We start from the raw sequence: 27,963 nt of genomic DNA, 5'->3' as shown, positions 1-27,963 counted from the left end.
AGTCTGCAGAGAGACAATGTGGACTAGGACTCAAGAAACCTGGGTTCTTTTCTTAGCTTGATCACTGACTTGCTATGTGACCTTTGGCTGTGTGCCTCTGTGTCCCACTCCCATTCTTTGTCTACCTCATCTTAATAGGTTGTGAACTCTTCATAGAAGGGACTTTCTCTTCCTGTGTATTTGTACTCTGCCTACCATGATAAAGTTCCGATCTTGGTTGGGGCCTCCAGGAACTATCAAAATATAAATAATAATAGAGGATAACAACTATAATGGCTATTAGTTACTACTTTAGCTCAAGTAGTAAAAGGTTCATCGGGGGAAGGAGACCAAAGCCCTGAGGGAAGTGGGATACCGGGAGGGAGCACGAGCAGGAGAGCGCAAGACGGAAGGACTCCTGCCTCATACTGAGAAAGCAGGACGATCAGCAAGTTATCTTAAGTGCCTATACACAAATGCAAGAAGCCTGGGAAACAAGCAGGGAGAACTGGAAGTCCTGGCACAGTCAAGGAATTATGATGTGATTGGAATAACAGAGACTTGGTGGGATAACTCACATGACTGGAGTACTGTCATGGATGGATATAAACTGTTCAGGAAGGACAGGCAGGGCAGAAAAGGTGGGGGAGTTGCACTGTATGTAAGAGAGCAGTATGACTGCTCAGAGCTCCAGTATGAAACTGCAGAAAAACCTGAGAGTCTCTGGATTAAGTTTAGAAATGTGAGCAACAAGGGTAATGTCATGGTGGGAGTCCGCTATAGACCGCTAGACCAGGGGGATGAGGTGGACGAGGCTTTCTTCCGGCAACTAACAGAAGTTACTAGATCACAGGCCCTGGTTCTCATGGGGGACTTCAAGCACCCTGATATCTGCTGGGAGAGCAATACAGCAGTGCACAGACAATCCAGGATGTTTTTGGAAAGTGTAGGGGACAATTTCCTGGTGCAAGTGATGGAGGAACCAATTAGGGGCAGAGCTCTTCTTGACCTGCAGCTCGCAAACAGGGAAGAATTAGTAGGGGATGTGGATGGGAACCTGGGAAGCAGTGACCATGAGATGGTCGAGTTCAGGATCCTGACACAAGGAAGAAAGGAGAGCAGCAGAATACGGACCCTGGATGTGGAGGCAACCCAGGGACAGAGGATGTGGAAAAAGCTAATGTACTCAATGCTTTTTTAGCCTCTGTCTTCACGAACAAGGTCATCTCCCAGACTGCTGCGCTGGGCAGAACAGCATGGGGAGGAGTTGTGGAAGCAGAGAAAGAACTGTCATGCATTGCATCCCCTTCCTGTCAGTTCTTTCTCTGCTTCCAGAGAGGTGACCAGCCGCCTGTGGAGAAAGAAATGGTTCAGGGCTATTTAGAAAAGCTGGACGAGCACAAGTCCATGGGGCCACATGCGCTGCATCCGAGGGTGCTAAAGGAGTTGGCGGATGTGATTGCAGAGCCATTGGCCATTATCTTTGAAAACTCATGGCGATTGGGGGAGGTCCCAGATGACTGGAAAAAGGCTAATGTAGTGCCCATCTTTAGAAAAGGGAAGGAGGAGGATCCGGGGAACTACAGGCCTGTCAGCCTCACATCAGTCCCTGAAAAAATCGCGGAGCAGGTCCTCAAGGAATCAATTCTGAAGCACTTAGAGGAGAGGAAAGTGATCAGGAACAGTCAGCATGGATTCACCAAGGGCAAGTCATGCCTGACTAACCTAATTGCCTTCTATGATGAGATAACTGATTCTGTGGATGAGGGGAAAGCAGTGGACGTGTCATTCCTTGACTTTAGCAAAGCTTTTGATACGGTTTCCCACAGAATTCTTGCAGCAAGTTAAAGAAGTATGGGCTGGATGAATGGACTATAAGGTGGATAAAAAGCTGGCTAGATCATCGGGCTCAACAGGTAGTGATAAATGGCTCCATGTCTAGTGGGCAGCTGGTATCAAGCAGAGTACCCCAAGGGTCGATCCTGGGGCCGGTTTTGTTCAATATCTTCATTAATGATCTGGAGGATGGCGTGGACTGCACCCTCAGCAAGTTTGCAGATGACACTAAACTGGGAGGAGTGGTAGATACGCTGGAGGGTAGGGATAGGATACAGAGGGACCTAGATGAATTAGAGGATTGGGCCAAAAGAAATCTGATGAGGTTCAACAAGGACAAGTGCAGAGTCCTGCACTTAGGAAGGAGGAATCCCATGCACTGCTACAGACTAGGGACCAAATGGCTAGGCAGCACTTCTGCAGAAAAGGACCTAGGGGTTACAGTGTACAAGAAGCTGGATATGAGTCAACAGTGTGCCCTTGTTGCCAAGAAGGCTAATGGCATTTTGGGTTGTATAAGTAGGGGCACTGCCAGCAGATTGGGGGACATGATCATTCCCCTCTGTTTGACATTGGTGAGGCCTCATCTGGAATACTGTGTCCAGTTTTCGGTCCCACACTACAAGAAGGATGGCAAGAGTCCAGCGGAGGGCAACAAAAATGATTATGGGGCTGTGTCACGGAGTATTGCGGGACTCAGGGCCCTGCACCCCCGGCTTCCTGCGATTCACCATGACTCTCAGCCAGCCAGTAAAGCAGAAGGTTTATTTGGATGACAGGAATACAGTCCAAGACAGGTCTTGCAGGCACAGACAGCAGGACCCCCTCAGTTAAGTCCAGCTTGGGGTCCCAGGACATCCCAGCCCACCCCCCTTTGGGGGGGGTCAGAGCCATCTCTGCCTCCCAGCCATCTCTCCAGCCCGCTTCCAGCACACTCCCTTCAGCGACCCCTCCCACCGCCTTTGTTCAGTTTCCCGGGCTAAGGAGTCACCTGGCCTCCAACCCCTTCCTGGGTTCTCATGTTACAAGCTCAGGTATGTTCCCTCGGGCAGACTCAGACTCCCATCCCCCAACGCAGACTATCCCAGCCACACTCGCCTGTCAGCATTCACACACCCCAGTAAGAACAGACCCAGTTCGTCACATCTCTCCCCCCTTCGAGACCGAACTGAGCAGGGTCACTTTAGCCAGCGACCCGGGGAAGTTCGAACCTACCCCCGTTCCCATGGATGCCCCCGCATCCCTTCCATTCCTTGGTGAAAATTACACCAGGCCCCTCCAGTTTCACGCCCCTCCCTTAGGTCGGGGTGCTTGATGGCACTCGCAGTTCGCATGTGGGAAGGTTTATGCGGCCTGTGCCCTTTTCCCACCCCAATACCCCTGGGGTTCCAACTGGGCTGTGGTCTTCTCCCAGCGCTCCAGTCTGGAGGTCTGTGCTTTGGGCTCTCTTGGTTTAGAGCCGCCCTTTTAACCTTGGCCACCCTCCGGAAAGGATCCTTTATGCTGGGCAAGGGTCCTAAAGCTGTTTTCCCCTTGTCCCAGGCCTTCCTCCCCCTCTGACAGGGGTCACAGGATCCGCAGTACTGTCAGACAGTAACAAAGACCCCAGGCCAGTAAAAGCTCCATAGCAGCCTCTGCTGGGTACGCCAGGTTCCCTGGTGCCCTGAGAGAGGAATGTCATGGGCCCGGCACAGCAGCTGGCGGCGATACTTCTGGGGTACCACCAGCTGCCTCCTGATCCCCCCTGACTCCATTTTCCCTGGGGGAGCCCATTCTCGGTACAGGAACCCCTTCTCCCACAGGAACCTTTTCCGGCCACCTCGTCCCATGGTCTGTACCGCATTGAGGTCGGCCAGGTCCTTTATCTTCCGCAAGGAGGGATCTCTCTGTAACTCGGCCTGGAACTCAGCAGCTGGGACAGGGATGGCCACCTGCTCTTTCTCGCCGGCTGGGTCCGAAGCTGCAGCCTCCCTGAGCCGTGTCCCTGGGCGTTCCCTCCCCACCAGGTTAGGGTCCTGCGCCTCAGGCAAGGCACCCCCCCCGAGGCCAGGGCGCAGTGCCCCTCGCCGGCTCTGACTGCGGGTCACAACTAAGGCGGTCTGGGGGCTGCTTGGCCAGTCCTCTAGGTCCCCCCCCCCTCAACACCTCAGTGGGCAAATGGTGGTGCACTCCCACGTCCTTGGGGCCCTCCTTGGCCCCCCATTTCAGGTGTACCCTCGCTACGGGAACCTTGAATGGGGTCCCGCCCACCCCGGTCAGGGTCAGGAAGGTGTTGGGCACCACCCGATCTGGGGCCACCACCTCGGGCCGGGCCAGTGTCACCTCTGCGCCCGTGTCCCAGTATCCATAAACTTTCTTCCCATCCACCTCCAGGGGAACAAGGCACTCGCTCCGCAGGGACAGCCCCGCGCCAACCCTGTAAACGGAGAACTTTGAATCCAGAGCATCTGGCCCCCCAGAGAAGCTGGCCTGGGGCCCTTCTCTTTCTTGAGCAGTTGATAAGCTGCCAGCCCCTCTTGCGTGAGAAGCCTGCCCCTCGTCCGTCTGGGCCTCTACCAAGTTAACCCGGTGCGGGTTCGGTCTGCTCAGTCTGTCCTTGAGCTTGGGGCACTGGGCCCGAACGTGGCCTCTTCGGCCGCAGTAATAGCAGCTCATGTCCCGTGGGTCCCCTCGAGCCGGTCGGTTGTCCCTGACGCTGGGCATTCCCCGTGGGAGGGGATTCCCCATATTCCCCCTTTGGGAGGTCCCAGGGTGACTCTCTCTCTGCATCGCGGCGGGCCTGTTCCTTTGGGGCTCCTCCCTGCCACCCCCTGACCGGCTCTTTACAAACTCATCAGCCAGCTGCCCTGCGTGTCGCGGGTTCTCTGGCTTTCTGTCCACCAACCACAGCCTCAGGTCGGATGGGCACCGCTCATACAGTTGCTCCAGTACCAGCAGTTTAATCAGGTCCTCCTTCGTCTGGGCCCCACCAGCCCACTTGCTGGCGTATCTTTCCATGCGGACGGCTAGTTGCAGATATGAGATCTCAGGGGTTTTATCCTGACTCCGGAACCTTTCCCGGTACATCTCAGGAGTCAGCCCAAACTCTCGTAGCAGGGCCTTTTTGAATAGTTCGTAGTCCCCTTTCTCTGCCTCTCCCAGTTGGCGGTACAATGCCACGGATTTGGGGTCCAGTAAGGGGGTAAGGACCCGGAGTCTGTCCGCGGGATCAACCCGGTGCAGCTCGCAGGCCGTCTCAAAGGCCTCCAGGAAGTCATCCATGTCCTCCCCCTCCTTGTGTGGGGCCAGGATGCACTTATCAAAGCTCCGGGCAGTCCTGGGTCCCCCATCACTCACCGCAGCCAGGGGTTCACTGCCCTTCAATCTCGCCAGTTCCAGTTCACGCTGATGCTGTCTCTCATTCTCCTGTCTCTGTCTCTCATTCTCCTCCCGTTCATGCTGACGCTGTCTCTCTTCATGCTGTCTCTGTTGTTCACGATCCTCCAGCTCTCTCAGTTTTAGCTCTTTCTCCCATTCCAGCCAATTCCGCTCCACAGATGCCGAACGTCGCCGGGAGGATCCTCTGCTGGCCGGCGAGCTTCGCCGGGGGGATCCCCTGCTGGCCGGGAGGGTCACGGCGCCTTCGGTATTTGCTGGGCTCCTCCCCACCCTTCCCCTAGGCATAGGAAGGAGGGGTCTCGGGAAGCCCTCAGCAGCTGGCTGACCACTCCCAGCTGGGACAGACACTGGTGCCTGCGCTGCATTTGCGAGGCTGCTTCCCTGAGACACAGGGATCAGTTCATTCGCGCGATCTTCCTCCTCCAGCCGGGCAATGAGCTGTGCTTTGGTGAGCCTCCCAATGCACAGCCCCCTCTGCTTGCACAGCTCCACCAGGTCGCTCTTAAGCCGCTTGGCATACATCTTCCTGCTGGCCACTCACCGGCCTGTGTGCTCACAGCTCCCCACAGTTCCCAGGGGGACCCCTAGTGTGCCAGCCCTTCTCGAGGTCACCGCCTCTCTGCCAGGGTCGAGCTGCAGACTCCTCCGCCCCTGGGACCACTCGCTGCGATCCCCCCGGGGGACCCTGTTACTGCAAAAGTCCTTCTCGCTGGTCACACACTCCCAGGGGTAATAACCGTCTCTCTCTCACTCTTCAGCACGCCTGGTCCCCGTCAATCCCCCTTCGTTTTACTGCTCCCCAGTCACTTACTGCAGGAAGCGCCGTCCACGGGGTGCAGTAGATCCCGCCGCTGCCACCAGTTGTCACGGAGTATTGGGGGACTCAGGGCCCTGCACCCCCGGCTTCCTGCGATTCACCATGACTCTCAGCCAGCCAGTAAAGCAGAAGGTTTATTTGGATGACAGGAATACAGTCCAAGACAGGTCTTGCAGGCACAGACAGCAGGACCCCCTCAGTTAAGTCCAGCTTGGGGTCCCAGGGCATCCCAGCCCACCCCCCTTTGGGGGGGGTCAGAACCATCTCTGCCTCCCAGCCATCTCTCCAGCCCGCTTCCAGCACACTCCCTTCAGCGACCCCTCCCACCGCCTTTGTTCAGTTTCCCGGGCTAAGGAGTCACCTGGCCTCCAACCCCTTCCTGGGTTCTCATGTTACAAGCTCAGGTATGTTCCCTCGGGCAGACTCAGACTCCCATCCCCCAACGCAGACTATCCCAGCCACACTCGCCTGTCAGCATTCACACACCCCAGTAAGAACAGACCCAGTTCGTCACAGGCTGGAGCACATGATTTATGAGGAGAGGCTGAGGGAACTGGGATTATTTAGTCTGCAGAAGAGAAGAATGAGGGGGGATTTGATAGCTGCTTTCAACTACCTGAAAAGGGGTTCCAAAGAGGATGGATCTAGACTGTTCTCAGTGGTACCAGATGACAGAACAAGGAGTAATGATCTCAAGTTGCAGTGGGGGACGTTTAGGTTGGATATTAGGAAAAACTTCTTCACTAGGAGGGTGGTGAAGAACTGGAATGGTTGCCTAGGGAGGTGGTGGAATCTCGTTCCTTAGAGGTTTTTACGGTCAGGCTTGACAAAGCCCTGGCCGGAATGATTTAGTTGGGGATTGGTCCTGCTTTGAGCAGGGGGTTGGACTAGATGACCTCCTGAGGTCCCTTCCAACCCTGATATTCTATGATTCTATGACTGTGCTATGAACTTAAACATTCCAACCCAGTTACTGACCTATTCAGGGAATCAACGTGGTTGGTTTCACATGATGGAACTTCTGATTATTCAGTTTAGTTTCTGAAAAAGCTAGGAAATTACCTATACAAATTTTATATTAACAAAGTCAAGAAGTTAAAAGTTAGGAAATACTAGAATTAAAGTTGCTCATTCCACCTTAATTTGGAATCTTGTGCTTATAAATTATGATAGTCTTTAATTCCATTCCCAGACAAAAGATACATTACGAGTGGAAATGTACAGTTAAGGTTCCAAAAAAGCTTAACTCTTCCATGTAACCATGCAATTATATTTAATGCACAACAGCCTGTGTGGTCCCAGATTAGATTAAACTGAGTTTAAAGACACATGAAGTCTTTCCCCCTCATGGTGTTACTACGGAGCAGGTTTAAGGTGGTTTGAGTGCCTGTGAATTTGCATACCTTAACATGTTTGGATTTAACTGTTAGCATAACTGTGGCCTCAGTTCCATGGAGAACAATTGGAGATGGCAGACATTCTAAATGAGGGCAGTTCTTTCAAGAAATCCTTGAACAACATTGTTTTATGTTTCAGTCTCTGATGAAGAAGAAATTTCCATTTGTGAAAAGTAATAGAAAAAAATTGACCACTAATTCCAAAAAATAGTATTCAAATGTCACATATCCTCGAGATTTCAGTTATTTTAGCTATAGTGATGGAGTTTCATGCTTACGTTGACCTACAAGGATTCAGCGAACACTATAGATGAACATGTATATGCCAAGTCAGATCACTGTGAGAACTGCAAACACAGTTACATGTGTGGGACAGACAAGATTGTCCATGACCATTGCAAGCTGTTATATCCTTTCCTTATATTGTTCATGTTTTTTCACAAGGAGTTAATACACCTTGTTTCAAACAGTGAACGGTGACATGACAAATCTGCTGCCACCTTGCTCATTTCTGGGCTATTCCTTCCTTCCCAGTTGCTGGGGTAAATGTAACATGCTTTCAAGTTTGACTTCATTGTGTCTTTATATCTTTTGTACTGGCCGCTATGAGAACAGGTGCCTCACTTTGGCTGACCATAAAATATGGCCTTGGATATTCTCAGGGCAGCCATATGAAAGAGATGCCCAGACCAATGCAGCTCAGCTTGTACAGTAACTCCTCGCTTAACGTTGTAGTTATGTTCCTGAAAAATGCGACTTTAAGTGAAACGATGTTAAGCGAATCCAATTTCCCCATAAGAATTAATGTAAATGGGGGGGTTAGGTTCCAGGGACATTTTTTTCACCAGACAAAAAACTATATATTATATAGATATACACACAGTATACGTTTTAAACAAACAATTTAATACTGTTCACAGCTATGATGGCTGTGAAGCTTGGTTGAGGTGGTGAAGTTAGAGGGTGGAAGAGGGAGGGATATTTCCCAGGGAATGCCTTGCTGCTAAATGATGAACCAGCACTCGGCTGAGCCCTCAAGGGTTAACACATTGTTGTTAATGTAGCCTCTCATCAAGGCAGCACGAGCAGGAGAGAGGGGAGACAGCATAGCAGACAGAGACAGACACACACCTTGTGTGTGGGAGAGAGAGAGAGAGATGCACACTGCCCCTTTAAGTAAGCTGACCCACTCTTAAGTGCATTGTCTTTTTAAGTGGATCAGGAAGTTGAGACAGCAGCTGCTGCCCCAAGCTCTCTTTGTCTCTCTCCGTCCGTGTCCCCTCCCTGCTCTATATGGAGAAGGGGTAAGTGGGGTGCAGGAGCAGGGGGGAGGGGGACACCCTGACATTAGCTCCCCCCCCCCCAATTCCCCTGTACAGCAAGCAGGAGTCTCTGGGAACAGCTCCAAGGCAGGAGCAGCACATGGCAGTGGTAGGAGGGACAGCTGAACTGCCGATTGATAGCCTGCTGGGCGGCTGCAGCACAGGGAACTTAGGGAAGCGGGGAGCTGATAGGGGGAGCTGATAGGGGGGCTGCCGGTCCACTCTGGTTCCAAGCCCCCACCAGCTAGCTGCAATGGGCTGCTCTTCCTGCAAGCAGTGGACAAAGCAGGCGGCTGTTAAAGACCTTAGAAGGGAGCATTGCACAACTGTAAATGAGCGTGTTCCCTAATTGATCAGCAATGTAACAACGAAACAATGTTAACCGGGACGACTTTAAGTGAGGAGTTACTGTATGAGCATGCTTTGAATGCCTGACATCCGAAAGCAATTAAGGATTTTTGATATTGGGAATCTTTTCCCACCATTTGACTGCAAATAGACTGAGGACAGTGCATGTGGAATTAATTGAGTTTCCCAATGTGGTGGCAATAAGTTGAGCAGAAGCACTGCAAGCACGACTGCCCAATAGGCGTTTAGCTTAGTGCTCTTTTGAACACCCTTATTGTTAACAAAGTTAAAATTGCAAAGTCAGCCGCCTGCTTTGTCCACTGCTTGCAGGAAATGCCTGAATTAAAGTTACATGTGCAGTCTTGATTTAGTCTTTTATGCACATGCATTATGGCAGCCTTTAATTACATGATCACACACTTTTTTTTTCCAGAGGACCCCTGTCTCAATCAGTGCATAGGATGGACGGTCTCACTTAATATGCAACTATTTAATATTTTGTTTTATTCTCACTGTTCAAGGTGTAGCTCTTGGCTTTATTTACTGCACACTACTCAAATCCTGCTCTAAATAGAGTACAGGTATTAACTCTCTGATGGGCTTTTCTATGATGCTTTTCACTATAGCATTTGAATGCTTCACAAACATTAATTTATGTTCATAACACAGGCCATAGAACTTCCCAAAATAATTCTTAATCTTTAGAAGAACATCCAATCTTGATTTTAAAATGGTCAGGGGTAGAAAATCAGATCAATTTGGGTGCCCAGAAAATGAGGAAAACACAATTTCTGGCCAACTGTGAAAAGTCTGATTTAAGTGACTTGTTCAGCATCACATAGCTACTCTATGGCAGAGGCAGAGATACAATCCAATTCTTCAGGGAAGCATTTAACTGCCTTAATCTGGGACCATCCTTTCTCTTCCTGCAGAGTTCCCTGTCTCATTCTTTACACACCTTCCAACCTCTGCAACAAATAATGTAGGGATTTTGCAGCCCACAGCTTCATTCACTACACAATCCTGATTAATTCCTAGAGCACTGTCCATCTTGTGCACTGAATGAGACAGGGGTCCTGCAGAAAAAATCGTATGTGATCATGTAATTAAAGACTATACCATAATGTATACATACAACGAGGTTAAATTAATATTGCAGATAACATCACACATCTCACTCTCACATGACTCAAACTCTCTCACACACAAGCAGGTGCGCTTGCGTGTTCGTGGGCAGACGGCGGCTGTATTTTCAACAGGTTTGATCTGTTATCACTTAAACTGCAGAAGTGGCAACACTACAGCATCTTTAGCGGGACACAGAAACTTTTAACTTTAGATATCCCAGTGTATTGTGATAATAATGCAAATGTTTAGACCTACATAAAAAACCCTATCAGATTAAATTATTTTTCTGGCAACTGGCAAATCCATAAAAATAATTGGCCAGGCCGGTCAAATACTGGCCAGGTGGTAACCCTTTCATCAGTCAGCCCTGAACTGAGCCGTCTCTCTTATCCTCTCTCCAGGCCTGGCATTGGCTGCAGGTATAACAGGGTGGGGCTAGGTGAGCTCAAATGCTCTCCTTAACCCTTTCTGTGCTGGTAGGTGGTTCCCCTGTTTCACCACATACTTATTTAATATCTTATTACAAACTCCTTATTTCTGTTCATATACATTGAGTGCTGAATTCAAAGCTGCAGCAAAGTCTCTACTTTTATATTTACACCCTTTTACATTTCTTGAGATCACAAGTACCCATGCAATGATTTCTAACTTCTGGCGACACTGAGACTTTCATCTTGCACTTCAAAGACAAAAATCAGAGCTAGAAAAGACTTAGTAAGTCAGCCCAGTCCAACCTCAGCCTGTGCAGAATTGTTCCCACCAGTATACTGTCTGCAGCATTGTTATCTGTCTTTTGTGATGAGACTTGAATAGTTTACATACATACAGAGCATGAATAGCTGGAAGTCAATAAAATGATTCAGAGAAGCTAGATGAACAGATATACTTGCACTTTTCTGTGTACTTGTAAATTGCACCACATGTACAGACAGGAAGGGGCTATACATATGCTCATGCAGTTTTAACCTAAACTTGTGAGGATTTGTGTGCCTATGATGGGTACCTCGTAGGGTGACCAGACAGCAAGTGTGAAAAATCGGGACAGGAGGTTGGGGGTAATAGGAGCCTATATAAAAAAAAGACCCAAAAATCAGGACTGTCCCTATAAAATCGGGACATCTGGTCACCCTAGTACCTCGAAAACTGTACACAAAGCTATTTGAAAATTTGGATCCCTGCATAGTATAGTAGGAAATTAGTCTGATAACGACACCTTACTTTTTACACAACATTTTATCCCAAGGTGTTTTTCAGATGTAAACAGGGATCACTTAACCCACCACTGAAATAAGAGTCACTTCTGGGTGGGAGCAGGACAACATTACTACATCACTATTAAGTGAACTATTTAATTTCATTTCATTTTTAAGCAGTAAGAGAAGATTACACATTATGAAGCCACCTGAAACAACAAGGGGATTTTATGTAGAAAAAATGTAAATACTCAATTTTGACATATACCTCTTTCTTGTGGAAAGAGCATTATGGAATCTTTAAAGGCCAGATTGGGTTTTACATGTCATCTAAAATATATTAGTGTCTTGGGAAATGAAGTTAATAATTATAAATAGTTGCACAGCTTCCAAGTTCGCAAATGATATATATGAAGCAACATTGACAGAGTGAGAGAGATGGCAAGTTTGCAGTGGCATTTTAATAGGTTCAGGAAATGGGCAAATAAGCTGAACAGGTTTTTAAAATAAAAAAATGTAGCAGACATATCTAGTTAAAAAGTGAAATACTCATTAAAAAGATAAGAAACCAAGGGGCTTTTGAGGTAGTGCTGACCACTGAAGAACACCAAAGTAAATCAATAAGGTGCTAGGTTGCATAAGTAAGAGGAAATGTTTGAATATAGAAAGAAATATTTGTATCTGTATATAAACACTTCATTTCTTTAAAAGTTACAAGGCATGGGTTAAGGAATACATTTTCATTTCCTAATCAAAGACATATTTCTTTTTAACACAGTTGCCCTTGATGGCCACAATTTAGACCTTCAAGAGTCATAAATGGTTTTCATGACACAGGCTAGACACTAGTGATGTATAATGGCATATTGGTACTTCTACAACCTAGATCACATGATAAATTTCACTGTGAAAAGAAAAACAAGAGTTAAGACCTGGTGTAACACATTTCAAATTGGAGATAATCAATCACTTCCTGCCAATACTATGGTTCATCTAGACCAGCATATCAGGGACCTTGAGAAAAACTGTTTTATATGGTCACAGCTGAAACACTGGACTCCTCTCAGTTTCCATAGAGCTGTATGTAGCACTTTTAGAAGCTCAATAAAAAACAAATTCCAGATCCTATCTTTAGTAAGTTCTTCATACACAGACTCTTTCAAGCTCACACTTCACATAAGTGCAGGAAACATTATGCACGCTTAATAATCCAATGTTAAAATCTTTAAAACAGAATAAGCAAACACTTCATTTCTTTAGCCTTCTTAACACATATAAACAGAACTGACAGCTCAGAGCCTGACGTTACTTGCAGTACTGCAATAATAGATTTCAAGTTATCTTGTTTAACACGCAAATAATACTGTTCAGAAATACATCTGGTAGTGTTATAAAAGTAATCTGCACTACAACATTCTGCAAAGCATACCTCTAACTGCATTTCTTTACAGTGTTTGAAGCAGAAAGTTTTAACATGTTAAACATCCTCCGGCTTCCAAAAAATAGTTATCTATCCAACTCTATGTCTACACTACAAACTTTGGTCAATGTAAGTTACATCATTGTAAAGCTGCCACACTTGGGGCACGTCTTCACTACCCGCCGGATCAGCGGGTAGCAATCGATCTATTGGGGATCGACTTATCGCGTCTAGTGGCTTGGTGGCCGCAGGAAATAACTCATGTTTGAGACCCCTGAACTAAATCATCCCAGCCAGGGCTTTGTCAAGCCAGACCTTAAAAACCTCTAAGGATGGAGATTCCACCACCACCCTTGGTAACCCATTCCAGAGCTTCACCACCCTCCTAGTGAAACAGATTTTCCTAATATCCAATCTAGACCTCCCGCACTGCAACTTGAGACCATTGTTTCTTTTTCTGTCATCTGCCACCACTGAGAACAGCCTAGCTCCATCCTCTTTGGAACCCCCCCTTCAGTTAGTTGAAGGCTGCTATCCACTCCCCCCTCATTCTTCTCTTCTGCAGATTAAATAAGCCCAGTTCCCTCAGCCGTTCCTCATAAGTCATGTGCCCCAGTCCCCTAATCATTTTCATTGCCCACCGCTGGACTCTCTCCAATTTGTTCATATCCTTTCTGTAGTGGGGGGCCCAAAACTGGACGCAATACTCAAGATGTGGCCTCAACAGTGCCGAACAGAGGGGAAGAATCACTTCCCTCGATCTGCTGGCAATGCTCCTACTAATACAGCCCAATATGCCGTTGGCCTTCCTGGCAAATAGGACACACTGCTGACTCATATCCAGCTTCTCTTCCACTGTAATCCCCAGGTCCTTTTCTGCAGAACTGCCGCTTAGCCATTCGGTCCCCAGCCTGTAGCAGTGGATGGGATTCTTCCGTCCTAAGTTCAGGACTCTGCACTTGTCCTTGTTGAACCTCATCAGATTTCTTTTGGCCCAATCCTCCAATTTGTCTAGGTCACCCTGGACCCTATCCCTCCTCTCCAGTGTATCTACCTTTCCCTCCAGCTTAGTGTCATCCACGAACTTGCTGAGGATGCAATCCATCCCATCATCCAGATCGTTAATGAAGATGTTGAACAAAACTGGCCCCAGGACTGACACCTGGGGCACTCTGCTTGATACCAGCTGCCAACTAGACATCGAGCCATTGATCACTACCCATTGAGCCTGATGATCTAGCCAGCTTTCTATCCACCTTATACTCCATTCATCCAATCCATACTTCTTTAACTTGCTGTCAAGAATACTGTGGGAGCCCGTATCAAAAGCTTTGCTAAAGTCAAGATATATCACGTCCAGCGCTTTCCGCATGTCCACAGAGCCAGTTATCTCATCATAGAAGGCAATCAGGTTGGTCAGGCATGACTTGCCCTTGATGAATACATGTTGACTGTTCCTGATCACCTTCGTCTCCTCCAAGTGCTTCAAAATGGATTCCTCGTGGACCTGCTCCATGATTTTTTCAGGGACAGAGGTGAGGGACTGAGGTCTGTAGTTCTCCGGATTCTCCTTCCCTTTTTTAAAGATGGTGGGGCAGAAATGAGTTGTACTGGGGTGACTAGAAGCATGGGATCAAGTTCCCATTATGCAACTTTCTCCATCCCATAGTGCCTTCTATAACCCATAATTTTCGCACCTTTTTTAGAAATCCCATAAACTTGTAAGACACTTCATCTCTGACAAAAGCGTGGAGCCTGCAGAGCTCTGCACCACTGTCATGGGTGTTGCAACGATACTCCAATATTTGCAGAGCTGTGGGAAGAACCGCAGCAGTCGGGGGACATGATGATTTTGTGGAGGACAGATTGCGGAGGGACATAGTAAAAACCAATACAAATGTGTTGGTGGTGTTCACGGAGCAGCAGATGGTGAAGTGTCGCTTCTGTAATAGAGGTTTGGGATGATGAGCAGTGGCTATAAAACTTTTGGATGCAAAAGACCACATTCCTGGATCTGTGTGCCAAGCTTGATCCAGCCCTCCAGCTCAGTGACACCAGAATGAGAGCTGCATTAACAGTGGAGAAGCGAGTGGTGATTGCACTGTGGAAGCTTGCAATGCTGGATTCTCATCTGTCAGTGGGAAATCATTTTAGTGCTGGGAAATCCACAATGGGCGATGTTGATATGCAAGTTTGAAGGGTCATTAATCATCTACTGCTATGCAGGACTATGATCTCAGTAATGTGCAGGACATAGTGGATTGATGTGCAACAATAGGGTTCCTGAATTGTGGTGGAGTGATAGATGGCAGCATATCCCTATTTTGGCATTAGACCACCTTGCCACAGAGTACATCAACAGAAAGGGCTACTTTTCTATGGTTATGCAAGAGATGGTGGATCCCTTGGGATGCTTCACCGACTTCAAAGTTAGCTGGTCAGGAAAAGTGCATAACACTCACATCTTTAAGAACACAGCTACTGTTCAGAAAACTGCCAGCAGGGATATTCATTCCTGAATGGCAAATTGCCATTGGCAGTGTTGAAATGCCAATAGTGATTCTGGGGGACCCAGCCTACCCTTCACTCTCCTGGCTCATGAAGCCGTATACCGGCCACTTCAACAGCACCAATGAAAGATTCATCAACTGGCTCAGCAGGCACAGAATGACAGTTGAATGTGCTTTTGGTAGTCTGAAGGGATGCTGGCAGTGTTTACTCATATGGCTAGATCTCATTGAGAAAAATATCCCAATGGCTATACCTGCATGCTGTGTCCTGCATAACATCTGTGAGGCAAAGGGGGGGGAAACTGCTGACAGGATGGAGGGCAGAGGAATAGCATCTATTTGCTGAGTATGAACAGCCAGACACAAGGGCTATTACAAAAGCTCAGCGCGGAGCTAGGTGGTTGAGAGAGACCTTGAAATAGCACTTCATCAGTCAGCCACAGTAATGTGGTGTGGTGGGCTGTGCTCTACTTGACCCTGAAGTTTTGTGGTCTATTAGGAATTGTGTGGGGCTTGGTGTACATCTATGAATATAACACTGTTAATGCACCTATTAATTTTGAAGTGCTGGCTGTACATGTATAATCAGTATACTGTGTTTGTCACTGATCCTATGAGTTCTGTCACCTTGTACAATAACAAGTAGTGGGTGTTTTCAGTAGCACTAGGTATCCTGCTGCATATGTTGTGAAGTAATAAAGACAAATTATTTCCCCCAAAATTGATTTTTTTGCATACCAAAATGGGTGCAAAAATCCTCTGTGCAATTAAAAAACAAATACAATAAAAACTTCTGAAATAAATGAACAGAACTTAACAAGCAGAAAAAAACACTCACGTCCATTTCAGTCCATTTTGGCTACATATACACCAACCGTGGCTCTCACAGGACAGTGTATGTGAAGCTGCGATTGTTTTTACTGTTCTCTGGAAAGGAGTGGTAGGGATACGAATGTGGCCTTGATGCCACGTTGAATATTGGAGGGGTGTAGCGTAGTGCTAAAATGGAGTTTTCCATTGACTGGGAGGTGAGCCCAGGCTTGTTGAACCAGAGTCTGCAGTCTCTGTGTTTGCTGCTGGAGAGCCCATTTATGTTCCCAGGGCCGCCCAGAGGATTCAGGAGGCCTGGGGCAAAGCGGGGGAGCAGACCTAAAAAAAGGCGCCACCCTCTGTGGCGTTTGTACTCACTGGGCGGCGCTCCGAATCTGTGGTGGCGGCAACAGGTCCTTCACTCGCTCCGCGTCTTCGGCAGCACTGAAGGCCCCACCCCCACCGAAATGCCGCCGAAGACCCAGAGCGACTGAAGGGCCCCCTGCTGCTGAAGTGCCGCCAAAGACCCAGATTGCCGCCGGGTGAGTAAAAATTAAAAAGGGATTCTCGGCCAGGGCTCGCGGGGCCCCTGCGGGGCCCGGGGCAAATTGCCCCACTTGCCCCCCCTTCCCCTCTGGGCGGCCCTGTCTATTCCAGATTGGAACACATCGGCAGCATGTAGCTGGCATGGTTGGCGGGGCAGTTGCATGCAACAAGAGAGAATTGCTAGATGTGCTCACCAAGCTAGGCAAAACAGGAAAAGGTACTTCAAACATATGTAAGTATTTTAAAGGAGAGAGGGGTGGCTTCTGGTCTCCGTGATCCCTGGATAGTGGAGGTCACAATTGTGACCAGAGTGGTCAGTGTCGGGATAGCTGTGGAAGACTTTCAGGGTCGACACAGGTCATGCAATATCTATACTCGCACTGAATCAACTACACTATGTTGACCGGGCTCATCACCATTCAGGGAGCTGGTGTTACTGCGCTGTCGTAATGGGGCACTTCTGTCATTGAGAGACGAACCTGAGTGTAGACACATGCATAAATAGGTTGATGCAAGGTGACTTACATTGACCTAACTTTGTAGTATAGACCAGGCCTAAGTGTAGCCCTTTCTTTGAAGGCAGCTATATATACAGTTAACTATTGGCAACAGTATGTAAACGGTAGTACATGTAAAGATATGCATTAATAATGGACCTTGAGCATGCTGTATTAGCACAAATGCCATCAACTACCTGAAAAGCATAAGTGCACAGAATGTCACTGAATTAAGTGTAACTGATTTTATAAGATGTAATTCAAAGGGGAAGGGGAGGAAGAGAGAGAGGGCTTACATGAGATATTAAACAAACACTTTTTGCAAAGCAGCTTTTACATTTTTTTCTTAAAATGAATTTAGCACTGATGAAAGCTGCCATAAAAACAGGCTTTGGTATTGAATCTTGCAAGAGGCAAAAGCAGTGAAAGCTTTTCACACTCATGCTGTGACCGGCCAACATGCTTCAGCAGAAACCTGAAAGGACTCACTTACAAGAATGAAAGGGAAGGTCACCGTTGTGACAACTGAACCTATACATTTACCTACATTGTGAACTTACCTGTAAAACATACATAAGAGGTCATAACATGTTAAAATTACCTCTAACAACAAATACTGATGGGAAAAGATATGAAAGCAGAGAGAATAACTAAATCAGTCTAAACAAAAAGGCCTAGTTGATATGATTCAAGGGCTATGATAAAATTATGCTTGTTAAAAACAGGAGATGTGGAGCCAGAAGTTAATAAGCCAAAGTTGATATATCAGATATTAGGTCTAATTGGTGGACTAAATAATGCGGGGATGGGCTATTCCACCCATCACTCCCTTTGGGGTCCTTAAAAGAAGACATTTGGGGAGGAAAGTGCGAAAGAACAACAACAATACAAAAAGAACAGACAAAAAGAACTGACAAAACCTACTGAAGCGAGCTTCACTATCATGGCTGCCTAGCTCACTGTTCCCTGAGATCCCAAACCTTCATTATCCTGATCTTGAGAAATGTCCTGACCAGACAGGGCCAAAGAGAGGGACCCAGATGACACTGCCATTCAGCTCCAGCTGAATCCCAAACATCACCTGGGATGAAAAGGACTTTAACAGCAGCAGACAGCAACAGCTCCACCTTAACTAATTTCGGCTCTTTTTCTAAAAAGGACAGTTATTACCATCTTTAACACCATCTAAAATACTGTCAAACAGGGGGTTCCTTCCTTCTAAAACTGTCTCCAACTACAGGGAAAGGGAACAAAAAATATTAAAATGAAAGCCATATTAAATACTTTACATTTTAGATGCTCTGTTTGTCCTTCTTTTCCATTTCTTTAATAAAAAAGTAATGCTGTGTTTGCTATGGTACTAATCAGGGCTGTCCCTAGGAGGGTGTGGGGCCCGGAATGTTAGAAACTTGGCGCCAATTTGTCAGGGGGTGCTTCCCCCCGGCTCTGACCAGGCCCCGCCCCACTCTACCTCTTCCCCCAAGGCCCCACCCCCGCCCTACTTCTTCCCCCCACCTCTTCCTGTTCTCGTGTCTTCCCCGCCCAGTTCCACCCTCTCCCCCGAGCGCCCTCGCTTCTTCCCTCTCTCCTGCTCTGAACAGATTGTACTCTAGTACAAAGCATGGTGGTGAGTTTGTGATGTGGGACCTGGAACTAGAACCTAGTCACACAGGGACCATTAGACAGGAACATGTTTTAATCCCTGCTGAGGGAGGCAGGATTCTAGCCGTTACCTATTGGTGAATGACTCTGTGGCTCATTCGCAATGCCCTGAGCATCCAGTCCCCATAAATACTAGTGTTACATCTTTGAGGGTGATGCTTGATTTCAGGAAAAATAATTACTTTTATATATACAGTAGTTGCTGTCCTTCGAGATGCATTGGCATGTTCATGGGTATATGCGTCAATGCACTGAAGTCAGAGACTTTGGCAGCAGTACACTAAGCAGCAGTACACTAAGCAGCTCATACACCCCTACTCTCCTAATGCTCTCGGACATGAGAATAATGGGGCATGTCTGCTGCTTCTCTCTCCATTCCTTTACACCTGAAGTAGCACGGAACGTGGGAGGGTCATGGGATGAAAATGTGCACAACACATTTTGAAGCATAACAGTTACTGTACAGCTAAGTAACAGTTTTTCCTTCTTCGAGTGATTTGTGCACGTATGTGTTACACTGCAGGTGACGCATCAGCAGTTCCCTTACAGGAGGAGGGATTCTGGATCATCTCAACAGAGACTGTAACACCAACTTGCCAGAGTTGGCATCGTCCTGAGAGACTTGTGTGATGGTGTAATGAATGGGAAAAGTATACACAGACGACCACATCTCTGCCTTGCAGATATCAGCTATTGGAACATTGCTCAGAAAGGCTGATGAAGTGGACTGAGCCCTGGGGAAGTGAGCCATAATTCTCAGTGGATGAGAGACTTTAGCAAGAATGTAGCAGAGCTTAATGCAGTCAGAATCCAATGTGAGATTTGCTGACAGTGATTGCCCTTTAACTCTCTCAGTGCAGGCTACATAAAGCCTGGGAGAAGTCCTGAAGGATCTAGAGTGGTCTAGGTCGAACTCCAAATCTCTATGAATGTCCAAGGTATGAAGTTTTCCTTCAGCATTAGAAGAATGGGGCTTTCGGGAAAACACTGGCAAATGAATTAGTTTGGTTCAAATGGAAAGCTGACACTACTTTAGGCATAAACTTAGGGTGTGGCCTAAGGTAAGACTTGTCTTTATGGAAGACTATGGAAGGAGGATCAATCAAGAGAGTGTGAAGTTCTGAAATCCTCCTTGTGGAAGCAATTGCCACCAGAAATGTTGTTTTCATAGACAACAAAGGTAGTGAGGTTGTAGCCGTAGGGTTAAAGGGGGGTCCTATGAGTTTGGAGAGAACTAGACTGAGATCCCATACAGTTACATGATCAAACACAGGAGGGTAAACATTGAGTAGCCCTTTCAAAAACCAGAGAGTGAGAGAAAATGGAAAACTCATCTACTAGCAGATGTAGCGCAGACATGAGAGCCAGGTGGACTCTCAAAGAACAAATTGAAAGGCCTGAGGATTTCAGGTGCAACAGATAATCCAACACTTCTGTGGATTAATGTTGCTTTGTCTCTTTTCAGTTTCCTGAATATCCTCAGAATGAAAGGAATTGGAGGGAAGGCATACAGAAGATGACTAGACCACAGGAGAGGAAGGCATCTGTGATGGAGTCTAAGCTGTGGCCCACTCTGGAGCAAAATCTTGTTCACTGGTTGTTCAGGTTGGTCACTAATAAGTCTATTACTGGGTATCCCCAGTGGTGGAAAATTTGAAGGAGAATGTCTTTCCTGATTGACCACTCATGTTGGTCTAAGAAAATCCTTCTGAGGCAATCTGAAAGTGTGTTTCTCACTTCTGGAAGGCTATCAGAAAGACATTGTGATATATGTATAGATTCCAGAGAAGGATAGTTTTTTGGAATAGCTGAGACAATCTTGCACCTCGCTGCTTGTTTAGATAAAACATGGCAGGGGTATTGTCCATAAGAACTTGTTTCACCTGGTTCTTGAGGTGAACATACACATTGCACAGGCTCAAAGAACAGCTCAGAGCTCCAGCACATTTATGTGGAGCAAAACATCCTCAGATGACTAAGGGCTTGTGCCTAGAGTTGACTGAGATGGGCCCTCCCCAGCCTTTGGAAGATGCATCTGTCACCAGACTCATAGTCGGGTCTGGTGACAGAAAGGAAGCTTCTTTACACTCATTTCAGGTATCTAACCACCAATCCAGAAACTGAAGCACTCGCACAAGAAGGCAAATCTGCATGTCCACAGGGTTCCTGGAAGGGACGATACACTGAATTGAGATAGGCCTGAAAACAGTGAAGGTGAAGTCTGGCATGCAAAGTTAAATTTGTGCACAAGGCCATGTGGCCCAATAGCTGCAGGCAGGTATGCACCAATGTCATTGGGTTGGATTTGAAGCTTTCTGAAAGAAAGGCTACAGATTGAAACCTTTCCTTTGGAAGGTAAGCCATGGTGGTCATGGTATCGAGGTCCACTCCTATGAAGATTATGCACTGTATTGGTTGTAATTGTGATTTGTCCAAATTTAATTTCAGGCCCAGATGGAAAACAGCAGTCTGGTTATTAGGATGCCGTTTTGGACCTGGTCGATTGATGTTCCATAAACTACCCAATCATCCAGGTAAGGAAATATTTGAATGCCCAGCTGGTGGTGGGCTGCTGCCACTGCCATGCATTTGGCAAAGACCCTTGGAACTGGCAGCCTGAAGGAAGCATGTTATACTGGTAAGGGTTGTTGCCTGCTATGAATTGAAGGTACTGCCTGTGGCAGGGATGAATTGCCACATGGAAATATGTGTCCTGTAAACTGAGAGCAGCATATGAATCTCTGGGGAAGGGATAATGGAAGGAAGGGCGACCATCCTGAATTTGATTTTCTGGATGAAATAGTTCCAATATCCTTAGATCTAGAATAGGACGAAGACCACCAAATTTCTGTGGGACCAGGAAGTACTGGGAATAGAAATCTTTCCCTTTATGTTGGTAAGGAACTTCTTGTATTTCTCCCAATTCCAGAAGAGACGGTACTACTTGAAGTAATACAGTCTTGAGAGTCCCTGTAAAGAGACAGGGAAGGTGGGCTGGGAAAAAGGAGGGAGGTAAATTGGGTAACATATCCCCTCCCCTACTGTGCTGAGCACCTGCTGGTAAGAAGGGCCTCCCGTCAACAAAGACAGGTGGCGACCTCAAGGAGGTCTTGATATTCTCTTGGGAGCATACTATAACATCTGTTGGACAGAGGGTCTGAAGTAAGATTGTGGCTTAAACCATTTCCTTTTTGTAAACTCCTAGCAAACGACACATTGCATGGGAGTCCTTCAGTGTCTGCATGGCATTGTCTGTTTTGGTAGAGAACGGTTTAGGCTCCTTATAGGGTAAATCTTCTATTGTGTTCTGCAGCTCCTTTGGAACACCAGAAGCATGCAGCCAGGAAGAACACCTTGCGGAAATTGCAATGCATATAGAATTTGAGGCCATATCAGTAGTATACTTGAAGGGATATTTGAGCCGTAAGGCATCTCTCAGAAACCAAAGCCAAAACCTGATCCTCATATTCTTCTAGCAACTTGTCAGCAAATTTAGAAATTGCAGAAAAAAATAAAATTACATTTTGACAAGAGAGCCTGATAATTAGCAGCTCTCATTTGAAGAGAGGTGGTGGAATAAATATTTTGGCTGTATAAATTTTTATAATGGAGATATCCCATCTCCTAGAACTGGAAGGGACCTTGAAAGGTGAGTCAGATAGGTTCTGGAGATGGGGTGAGCCTCTCAGGACTGTAATCATAAGTTAACTTCTAGAAACAGGATATTCATCTGACTCATGATGCAATACAAAACCTTAGCTTCAAACTCATATTTCCCCTAAGAAGATTTCATAACTCCTCCAATAAACTGAAATCTAGGTATTCCATGTATCCATTCTAAGGTAGTTGAGGTTTGGAGTTACAGTTTTCCATTGCTGTGCAAGTCAGATGAATGTGGGGAATACACTGCATGCGACTTGGAAGTGGAAAGTACATCTCCAGGACGGGCTGAAGTGTCTCACTTACAGTGGAATAAATTGACATGTAGTGGAAATGTATGAGGAAGACCCCCCTTAACGTGGCATTTTCTTGCTTTTAAAATTGGTTCTTTGTGAGCGTGTAGAGAGGGTGAGAGGGGAAGTAGCATGCCCTGTAGCAACCATAAGTAGCTTAATAATAGCTTGATGGCAGTGAGCTACCCAGGTGAATTACATATTATATAAAGTAATATTTCCTTTTATCCTAAGAACCTAAGTCTTGGACCATGTTGTGAGCTTTATTCACAAGTCCGTCCTTCCTCAGAACTCGTAAGACATTGTGCTTTGAGTCCCCATCCCACTTCCTCAGCAGTGAAGATAAAAATGATCCACTGCCCATCATATTTATTCTCTCTCAATAGCATTATTTCCATTCCCTGGGGACTGTTAATTTTGAAAAGCGATAAAAAAACAGAATCCCGCGTATGTGCCAAATGATGCAACTTTTTGGCAAAACAGCACCAGCAGAAGCAGAAGCAGAAGGCTTCAAAATGTAAACAAGAATGAAAAGTCTTATTTTGAAACAAAACTGTAATTTTTTCCTTTGAGTAATATTTTCCCCACTCTTTGCTTTTGCCATACGGTTAAAAAACAACTAATCTTTGCTGAAACAAACTAGCTAACTAATCATGCTCCTTTTTTCAAAAGTTACTATCTTTTACTTCTTAGATTAATACTGTAGATTCCAAGGTCAGAAAGGACCATTAGGTGATAATCTAGTCTGACTTTCAAAATGTACTGGAGACACTTACAGTGGAATTTAATCTTAATTATCACTTTAGATGAATCCCTTCATATTCTGTCTTAGTGACAAATGCATTTGGGTTCTTCTCATGTTGGACACAAAAATAGAAGCAAATTCTCCATGTACAAGCTCTGGGGAAATTCTGCTAGGCATTTAGTACTAAACCTTGGCCCTATTGAAATCTGCCACTGACTTCAAATGGGACCAGAATTCATTCTTTAATGACAAGAGAGGTTGGTCAGATTTTTTGTTGTTGTTTTTTTAAATGAAAGATACTGGATTGACAAGCCTTGGAGCAAAAGAACTCTCTTTGTCCACAGAACAAATACAATACCATAGCAGTAGTAATGGCTTCAACTCTGTCCTGGAAGAATCAATTCAAGGAATCATGTATGTCTCTAGGACTTAGTCAATGCTTGGGCTCTCTTCTTTCATTGCCATCAAGGGGTTCAACTTTAGTGTTATTTGTGAGGATGTTTTTTATGATGCATACATCTGTAAATTAGAAACTAGACTGATACCAATTCACTTCACATAGGCCACTGAACAGAAACCAGATGGCTAAAAATTTTAGTCACTACCAACCTGCAAGCTAAAGGTGAAAGGTCCTATAGTCCACTACCAATCCCATACAGTCAGAACCATCCTTAGGGTACGGTGAATCGGGGCAACCGCTCCTGGCCCCATTCTTTGGGGGGGCCCCACAGGCCTGTGCAATTGGTCCCAGAAGTGACGGGTTGGTCCTGGAAGTGATGGATTCGTCACTTCCACCCTGGGCCCCGCACTCCGTAGGGATGGCCCTGCATACAGTTGAGTTATAATTACCTCTAATTAGTACTCCCACAAACTGTGACATCTATTTGCCAGCTGGCTTACAGAAATGTGAAACAGTTCTTCCCACTTTTGAGGAGGTCAAAGAAAATCAAAGAAACAATTTCCAACCTGATAACTATTACTGAAGACGTTGCTGATCAATGTAAGTGAGGCAGAGACACGAAGTAATATGGGAAGTGCCTTTGGGGAAAAGTACTGTAAGACTTGATCAAGACAGCCAAATGACCACTATGAGAGGTAATAAATAAAAGATAATTCCATTAAATATCTTCAAGTCTTGGAAACCCTTTTGCACTCCAAATACAAATGATGCTGTGTATTCTCTATACTCCTCAATTTTAGAGTCTCTCTCTCTTTCATTCAAAGTAATTTTTCCTATTCATTATTCTGAGTGTATAAGATAAACTTTAATTACTAAAAAAATATAATAAAAATACTCACGCTGACCCCAGCGCCCAGTCCTTGGGTTCAAATAATTTGGATAAAGCCCATTAGGCCGGTCCATTTTTTGAAGTAACTTCCGAATGTGCATGACCTAAATTAAAGCAAAAGTCAGGATCACCAAAAATAATTTTCATCTATCTTCAACATTTGTTTAAATCTGGATTTTCTTCTTCAACAGCAATTTTTCATAATTTAATTAAACAGGCTTCTTGCGGGCTTTTTCTAGATGGGCACTTCCTTTTAATGGCTACTCATGTAGACATATGTCATGAGCATCATTTCTAAATATCTGTACAAAAAATAAAAAAGATCTTGTCTTCATAATTTTCTGCTTTGGAGAGCTATGTATTTTGGTAATATAAATGCAAAGAATGAAATAATTGGTCTGTTACCAAAAAACATTATTGTAATCGATCAGGCTCTCTCATTCCTAATCAGATTCACAGTACACAACTCTGAGTCTTCTTATAAAAGTCGACTGTCAGCACAAAACTAACCTTGTTGTAGTAGACAGGGTCCCCAGTCAGGTAGCTGAGGTGGACAAATTCCATGTGCAGAGTACCAAATTCAGCCAGGATGCTGCTGCCTGCAGAGGCCCAGCCCCAGTTTCGACCAACACCACTGAGGTGCAACAAATGTAAAGTGAAGCATGAGAGGGGGAAGGAAAGAACAAACAGCTGGTCAGTGAAATGATACCATCAATATTCAGACACTGTGTGTAGTAATCACATCACATTAGATTGCCTATTAGAAGAGCTACATACAGTAAGTTGATATTAGCCTATATCTAGGATGACAAGTGATTTATTTTAAAAATAGGCTTCACAACTTGATATTTCAAAAAAACCTTCATAGTTAAGCAGCTCTCTATATGCCCAACCAGTCCTTCCCATGTCTACGCTGCTATTTTTAGGAGTGTAGTGTCCTGGGTGCTGTGAAAGGCTCCAATAGTGGCAAAAAGCTCTGGAAGGAGGGAGATGGTGACAGGGAAAGGTTCCAGCAGCGGATAAGGCTCTGGCAGGGGGAAGGTAGCAGGTAAAGGCTGCCGCAGTGGGGAGGCAGTGGGGAAAGTCAGCAATCCCTATTGCTTCCCTACTACCAGAGACTTTCACTGCTGCATGCAGCTACACACCAGAAGTGTGTATGCAGCCTGCTTTTCACTGCAGCATGTAGCTACATGTAGCCTACATGCTGTTGCAAGTGTAGACAAGACCAAAGCGCATCTTAAAAGCTTCCCACAAAATCAAATCAGGCACATATGGTTTTTTCTCTCTCTGGATCTCACCTATAAAACAATAAGATCCCTCAACTATCACTGATTTAATATGATTTGAGAGCACTCAGCGTTTTGGAGGATTGGGCCTTTTAATTTGTAAAGTTAAACAATAATCCTTCCTGCAAATTATTTTTCATTCAAAAACCACCACTGAAATTGGATTTGAGCTGGATGTCACTAGTGAGCCTAAAGCCAATTAGGAATTTGCTATTGTCACATTTCATTTTTAAAAGAAACAACATATTCAAAAAGGAGAAGAAATATGAGAGAAAAATCAGCAGGAATGAAGGAGCAGGATTTGTATCCCATAACTACAGACAAGGAAGCAATTATTTTATCTCAATAAACACTGTCTACATAGACGACATGGCCTGTGCCTCAATGTTTTGGCACAGCTAATCATAACAAGGGAAAATGAAGTGTTTCATGCCCTATTTGCTTCTTAATACTTTTCAAATCAACAAAATTGGAATCAAATTCAACATAATACAAAGGCTGCCAATTTTCACTAACCTATCTAACCCCATAAATTACAGTGTCACAATGAAATAGAAACATTGCTAGATACCATTTAATGTTGTTTAAATAGACACATAACTTGGATGCATAATTTCTATATCTATTCTCTCACATGGTTTTAAAGCAATACACAAAAGTAGTAAGTAGTATTTGTTTTGGTTACAGCTATATTATTGATACCAGTTTTCCTGAGCTCCAAAAACTCCAGATTAGTTCTGCACATGTAGACTGGTTAAAAGGATGAGGAACCAGAGTATGAAACACAAGTAAATGACAATGCCATGGCTTCACCATGAGGCAACAGAACAAGTCACCCCTAGGAATTTAACACTGGCTTTTAAGCCAATGAGCAGATTCACCAGCCAGGGTAGTCAAAATAAAGCCCAAATTCTCAAGATTCATTCCAAGTCCCTTTCTTCAGGGCTGGTTTTATTAATAAACAGAATCTACAAGTCTCAAAACCACACAAAACATTGAGTATCAGAACCCTGTTCTGCTTTCCACAAGCTAGGAAAGGAGTGGATATGCCCCTCCCTTTAGGTAGCCATTCCTGGCTATCCCGTAGACCAGTGGTTCTCAACCAGGGGTACACGTATCCTTGGAGGTACACAGAGGTCTTCCAGGGAGTACATCAACTCATCTAGATATTTGCCTAGTTTTACAACAGACTACATAAAAAGCACCAGGGAAGTCAGTACAAACAAAAATGTCATACAGACAGTGACTTGTTTGTACTGTTCTATATACTATACACTGAAATGTAAGTACAATATTAATATTCCAATTGATTTATTTTATAATTCTATGGTAAAAATGAGAAAGTCAGCAATTTATCAGTAACAGTGCGCCGTGTCACTTTGTATTTTGATGTCCGATTTTGTAAGCAAGTAGTTTTTAAGTGAGTTGAAACTTGAGGGTACGCAAGACAAATCAGACTCCTGAAAGGGGTACAGTAGTCTGGAAAGGTTAAGAGCCACTGCCCTAGGCCTCCTGCTTGGTCCCTACAGAGGGTCTTCCTTCAGGGGTTTTTGTTCAACAGTGGACCCTTTACTATCATGTGCCCTGTCTGGAAACTACAAAACCTGGCAATCCCCATTCTTAAAGGGCCCAAGGGCAACAGCAGGCACACTCTCGTGCATGTATGTGCCCCATGGCCCAGTGCCACCCTGAAGATACTGTCCTGTTAGGGTTATCATCTGGCTGGCATTTCACCAGCCTGGCCAGATTTTTTATGAATTTGCCAGTTGCCAAAAAATAATGTAATCTGCCGGGCTTTTCTTATGTGGGTCTAAAGATTTGCATTATTATCACAATACACTGGGATA

General features: G+C 45.5%; 1 protein-coding gene across 6 annotated transcripts in view; it reads right to left on the bottom strand.

Moving 5' to 3' along the window:
• The window catches only part of MAN1A2 (mannosidase alpha class 1A member 2), a 300,076-nt gene that overhangs the window by 62,477 nt on the left and 209,636 nt on the right, over positions 1–27,963 (bottom strand). For all 6 annotated transcript variants that reach the window (XR_255681.4, XR_010599037.1, XM_042852063.2 and 3 more), the window contains 2 exons: positions 25,341–25,464; positions 24,841–24,934 (listed from right to left, as the gene is read on the bottom strand). Coding sequence is in view for 4 of the 6 variants with exons in the window: in XM_042852063.2 (XP_042707997.1) it covers positions 24,841–24,934; positions 25,341–25,464 (218 nt within the window). In the remaining 2 variants the exon portion in view is untranslated. The remainder of the gene's footprint in view (positions 1–24,840; positions 24,935–25,340; positions 25,465–27,963) is intronic.

The sequence above is a fragment of the Chrysemys picta genome, chromosome 1, assembly GCF_011386835.1.
Source record: "Chrysemys picta bellii isolate R12L10 chromosome 1, ASM1138683v2, whole genome shotgun sequence".
In the NCBI taxonomy this organism is placed as follows: Eukaryota; Metazoa; Chordata; order Testudines; family Emydidae; genus Chrysemys; species Chrysemys picta.
The sequence above is the reverse complement of the archived record's forward strand: the minus strand, read 5'-3'. Positions and strand labels throughout refer to the sequence as shown.